This window comes from Gekko japonicus, unplaced genomic scaffold, assembly GCF_001447785.1.
Source record: "Gekko japonicus isolate JY-2015 unplaced genomic scaffold, Gekko_japonicus_V1.1 scaffold11, whole genome shotgun sequence".
NCBI classification, from domain to species: domain Eukaryota; kingdom Metazoa; phylum Chordata; class Lepidosauria; order Squamata; family Gekkonidae; genus Gekko; species Gekko japonicus.
Genome location: NW_015166418.1, coordinates 3483435 through 3489434, shown reverse-complemented (window position 1 = coordinate 3489434; position 6000 = coordinate 3483435). Strand labels below are relative to the sequence as shown.

The 6000-nt window shown below is 50.9% G+C and overlaps 1 protein-coding gene across 1 annotated transcript in view; it reads left to right on the top strand.

Annotated features, from left to right (window-relative positions):
* The first annotated feature begins 1265 nt into the window (after positions 1-1265).
* Positions 1266-6000, top strand: part of SLC7A14 (solute carrier family 7 member 14) — a 72363-nt gene continuing 67628 nt past the window's right edge. The window contains exon 1 of the mRNA XM_015411610.1: positions 1266-1569. Within this exon, the coding sequence (XP_015267096.1) occupies positions 1266-1569 (304 nt within the window). The remainder of the gene's footprint in view (positions 1570-6000) is intronic.

Here is a 6000-nt window from a genome sequence, read left to right as displayed (position 1 = left end):
AATACAGCGAAAGCAGACTTTGCAAAGATGCAATAACAAAAGAAGCAAGCATGCAGGCAGGCTCTGGATCAAGGGCCCAGCAATCAAACATAGAAAATACACATTAAAATGTATTTCTAAATCAGGCCATATTATCTAACTGACCAGTGGCCCCGTTCTTTTAAAAACACGAGCTGCTTATCATCAGAGTTCCTGTTTTGGGTAAGGAAGACAGGAGAGATTTAGTCCATTCTACGAGTTTTGAAAATAGTGCCTCCAAGGTAGGGTTGCCAGCTCTGGGTTGGAAAATACCTGGAGATTTGGGGGGTGGAGCCTGGAGAAGGTGGGTTTGGGGAGGGGAGGGACCTCTGCAGGATATAATGCCATGCAGTCTGCCCTGCAAAGCAGGGGATCTGATCTTGGTCATCTGGAGAACAATCGTCATAGTGGGAGCATTCCAGGTGGCACCTGGAGATTGGCAACCCCACTCCATGGATACTCATAAGAACGTAAGAGATGCCACTGTTGGATCAGGCCAGTGGCCCATCCAGTCCAACACTCTGTGTCACACAGTGGCCAGAAATACCCGGGGCCCTCAGCATGCCCCTAGAATGGAACTGAATGTAAGATCTTTCACGTTAACGTTGGTTAGTTTAAATGAACTTTGCCTCTCTCCTTCTCATAGGTCCAGTCCCCGTGTTCACCCTTAAGCATTTGTTTTGAAGCTCTCCCTCCAAGAACACACAAATCGAATAATTAAGCACTGTCAAGTCACAGCCAAAGTATGGCAACCCCTCGAGGGGGGGGGGTTTCAAAGCGAGAGATGAGCAGAGGTGGTTTTGCCATGGCCTGCCTCTGCATGGCAACCCCGGTCTTCCTTGGTGGTCTCCCACCCAAGCACTGACTGTGGGCAGCCCGGCTTAGCTTCCGAACTCTGGCAAGACTGGGCTAGTCAGGGCTAGTCAGGCTGCTCACAAATCCAGGTGGAACTTCATCTAAATGTAAGATCTTTCTGAAACCAAGTAAGATCTGAATCTGAGTGCTTGCTCTCTCTCTTTCCAGTCACACAGTCATTTCTTTCCCATTGCAGGAGCATTCAAGAAGGCGTCAACCCCCACCCCTCAAAGGGTTACAAAAGCTTCACATTCACAACGATGAGGCCTTGATGTGTCACGGACCTTCTCTGAGGCCGCTTGCTCTTCTGCTGAAGTGAATGCTGTCAAGCCTCATCACTGGACCTAGCTGATCTCGTCTGCTGGCATTTGTTTCAGTTCCCTGACGTTACGATGAGTGGCATCCTGTCGTACTTGGATCCTCGGCGGATCCAGTGGGCCGCCACGTGGTATGCCGTGCATTCTAGAATCCTCCGCACGAAACCTGTGGAATCCATGTTGGAAGGGACGGGCACCACCACATCTCATGGGACCAAACTGGCCCAGGTACTCACGACTGTGGATCTGGTTTCACTGGGTGTTGGAAGCTGTGTCGGCACAGGAATGTATGTGGTCTCGGGCTTGGTTGCCAAGGAGATGGCGGGCCCTGGTGTCATTGTTTCCTTCATCATTGCAGCTGTGGCCTCCATTCTGTCTGGTGAGTCTTCTCCAAAGTATATTCCTGTATTTACCGTTTATTACTTGTAAAAGAAATGATAACCGATTCCATGTATCGTCTGAGGCGCTGGCTGGGTTTCTGTTTCATGAACACCTGCTCTTACGCCTCATCTTGTTAGTCCTAGGGTTGCCAACCTCCAGGTTGGGCAGGGTGACCGCCTGGAATTACAACTGATCTCCTGGAGAAAATGACTACTCTGGAGGTTGGGCTCTATGGCTTTATTTATTTATTTATTTATTATACCCCAGTGAGGTCCCTAACCCTCTCTTGGAAATTTTTCCCGCCATCTTGGATAATATACTGATATGTTGTGGATGCTTTTAAGTATTTTAAGGCTGGTGTAGTGGTTAAGTGTGTGGACTCTAATCTGAGAGAACTGGGTTTGGTTCCCCACGACGCCACTTGCAGCTGCTGGATGACCTTGGGCAAGCCATAGTTCTGACAAGAACTGTCCTTGAAAGGGCAGCTCTTGAAAGAGCTCTCTCAGCCCCACCTACCTCACAGGGTGTCTGTTGTGGGGAGGGGAAGGGAAAGGAGTTTGTAAGCCGCTCTGAGACTCCGAGTGAAGGGCGGGGTAATAAATCCAGTCTCCTTCTTCTCCTCCTATGATGATGATGATGATGATGATGATGATGATGATGATGATGATGATGATGATGATGATGATATAAGCCTCCCTGAGCCTCCCTAATAATAATTCCTTTCTCCCCTCACTCCACCCCCAAATCTCTAGGAATCTCCCAACCCAAAGGTAGCAACCCTTTTTTGCCACCAAGTCTCAGCCAACTTATGGTGATCCCACAGAGTTTACAAGGCAAGAGACGTCCAGGGTGGTTTGCCATTGCCCGCGTCTCCATATTCCTTGGTGGTCTCCCATACAAATAATGACCAGGGCCGACCCTGTTTAGCTTCCAAACTTCCAAATGTGGTCAGGCTAGCCTGGGCTACTCAGGTCGGGATATCTCGTTAGTCCCTGTTGTTCAGGCTTGAAACAGCTGCTTTGTAAGCTCTGGGGGAAAGGATGTTTGTAGGATGCGCAGGTCTATCCAGAGCGGTTAGCCATCCTGATAATGGCAGTGGAGTGGAGTGGTTCGAGGGCTAGACTAGAAGTGGGGTGCTTTGAGCCTGAATCCCCACTCAGCCATGAAGTTCACTGGGTGACCTTGGGCCAGCCTTTCTCTGTCAGCCTGATCTACTTCACAGGGTTGTGGTGAGGATGAAACAAAGGACCGGAGAGTCATACATCCTTCTTGCAGGAATGATGGGATGAAAATGGAATAGATAGCTAAATCTGTGGCTCAGAAGAAAAGCCTCGGCTTTGCTTGCAGAAGGTCCCAGGTTCAGTCCCTGGCATCTCCAGTTAAGAGGACCAGGTTGTAGTTGATGTGAAAGATTTCAGCCTGGGACCTTGGAGAGCAGCTGCCAGGCTGAGCAAACAATACTGACCTTGATGGACTAAGGGCCTGATTCGGTATAAGGCAGCTTCACGTGTGTTCCTGTGTAAATGTCCATGTCCAGGGACAAGACCCTTCTGGAAGCCAGATGCCAGTGACATGCCACAGAGGAGAACTGTTGTTGCCTTCATGCGCTGCTAGTAAAGCAAGGTCAGCTTTTGAGGGCGGGGCTGAGAAAGATGCCTCCAGTGTTCCGCTTCGCTGAGCACGCATGGGCACCCTCTTCCTGGAACAGAACATCTTTCCCACCCCTTTAGCCCTTGCCAACGCTGGCACACAGGAGAGCAATAGAGTTGTACTCTTGGTGCATCTTCCATCGTTTGCCCTAGAGGCTCCTGTGGCATTGGTGGGCTCTCTGGGCTGGTGTGCCATTGGTGGCTGGAATAGATGGATCAGGCAATTTGCTCAGTGGCGAGTCGTCTTCCAGACCTCAGCTGATGTTGACCTCAGACCTCCGCTGATGTGCCATGCAACCCTGCTTGCCTGATCCCCCAAAGCATCTGACCACTGTTGGAAGCAGAATGCTGGACCAGATGGACCTTCGGCCCTGGCTGACAGGGCTCTTGGACACATTCATCCCGGCTCCAGACTTGGCCAGAGTTCCTGCCAGCTTCATTTATCTTCTCCTGCACATAAAACAGAGCAGAGAAGTTCTCCGTCTCCTCCTCCGGCCTGCCGCTCCTGTGACAAAGGTGCCCCTCCCCTATCCAGAGGGATGCTGCGGCCAGGGATGGGCTAGCTTGGCAAAGGCCCTTTGTCCTTAGGTCCCTCAGGCTGCTGGGCCAGCCAGCCCCAGCTTAATAACCAACGAGCACCAAACCGACCTCCACAGTTGTGTGTTAAAGGCCATCAAGTCACTTCTGACTCATGGAGACCCCGTGAATGAATGCCCTCCACAGTTAGGATCTCAACATTGGGTTCTTCTGGTTGGTGGGAGGAAATGCCGTCAAGCTGCAGCTGATTTCTGTAGGATTTTCAAGACAAGAGACGAACTGAGGCTGCGGTCACACGGAGCATTAGCTACGCTACTGAGACGGATGATAGGCGGATTTTCCGGGCGCGATCACACCGCAACATTTGGGAAGCGTAGAGCTCCCATGGCGAACCCGAGGCTTCCTGCCGAAGATGCGGAGTTAAAAACTAGTACCTCCGAGGTACTAGTTTCTGGAAACCGCGGGGCAAGGGCGGGCGCCTGATCACGTTTCCGGTGGTAGTCCGTGGCATCCGGCGCCCGCCCATGTCCCGTCGCAAACAGGTTTTTTTCCCCCAAGTCTCCACAGCGCATGCGCACAAAGAGGAAAGCACAAAGAGGAAAGCAAACGTTCCGTTGCTCCGCAGAATCGCATATGCCATTGGTGAGATCGCGCCACACTGCTTCTTTGCCATGCTGCAGGATCTTCGTGTGATCGCCACCTTGCCCCTACTCACGGGACCTGAACGGGACCTGTGATCGGGTGGCCGCACGTTATTTTGCTCCGGGCCAAACTGCCACGCTCCCCCCCTGCATTTTACGGCCCATGTGACCGGGACCTGAGGTGGTTTTCCATTGCCTGCCTCTGTGTAGCAGCCCTCCAGCCTCTTGGTGGTCTCCCATCCAAGTACTAACCGGGGCCGACCTTGCTTAGCTTCCAAGAGCCAATGAGACTGGGCTAGCCTAGGCCATCCAGGTCAGGGCCTCTTCTTGTTGGATGGATGAAGCACTACAACCTAATTTGTAAATCACAGATTATACCCAATTGGATTGCAAGAGACAGAAGTAAGCAAGCACTGAATGAAAGCTGCTGACTCCTGGCCTTGTTGAGTGAATTTAGCCAAGGGTATGACCTGGTGTGTGCTTTCTACAGAATTCCTTTTATTTCTGGCATTTGTCCTTTACAGTTCAGTGATAGCAAGCAGACACACAGTGTTCCACTGTTAGCAGCTGAAAGGAGGCTTTTGTTGCCGAGACTTATATCGATGTGTTGGATTTGGAAGTGGGTGTTGGTTAAGACAACTTAGAAGAACCTCAGTACGGTGTACTAATTGTCGATGTGATAAAATGTTCCTGCTGGGTTGTTGTTGTAGTTGCTGTTTTAAGCCTTTCTCAAAACAATGAAATGGTATCCAGTATAAAATAAATTAGTTGGTTTTATTCTCTCCTGTGGCCATTGCGCACTGCACTGAGTTCTACTTTCTGTTACGAGACTGGAATTCCAGTGAAGGATTACCAGCGTTCACCGAATGAAAGACAGAGGGAGAAAGAGAGAGGGAAAACCTGTGCAGATGTTTAAAAGCACATAATTCCATTTGTGCACAGTGGGTACAATCCTACTTACCCATCCCCATGTCTGAGGATTCAGCTGGTCATTTGCAGTAAGCTCTGTGCGAGGGCTGCCAGCTCCAGGTTGGGAAGTACCTGGAGACTTTGGGGGTGGAGCCTCTAACCACTGCCCACACTAAGCCTCAGCCACTGCCCAATGACATGCACTCCTAGGGATGCCAGCCTCCAGGTGGGACCTGGGGATCCCCCAGAATTGCAGCTCATCTCCAGACTTCAGAGCAGTTCCCCTGGAGAAAATGGATGTTTTGGAGGGTGGACTCTGTGGCATTGTACCCCACCGAGGTTCCTGCTCTCCCCAGGCTACATCCCCAAATCTCCAGGTGTTCCCCAACCTGGGGCTGGCAAATCTCTTTACTGCCCCCTGCTGGTGGCCAGGGGTGGGGGACCCGGACCCTACTGTATGCATAATGTTGGAAAGCTCACATGAGATCATTTCATCTAGTATGCCTATCCGTGAGAGGGAGAGAGAGGTGTTAATGTGAGAACAGGCAACAGTCGTTGATCTCTGCTGACCCAATTTTGGATGGGGAGAAGGAAGGATTGTGGCATGCAATGTTTGTATACAGCCTGCTCGTGTGACAACCTTGCAAGACTGTTGTCATTTCCCTTTTTAGTTCTGGCCCAGCAGTTCCTTTG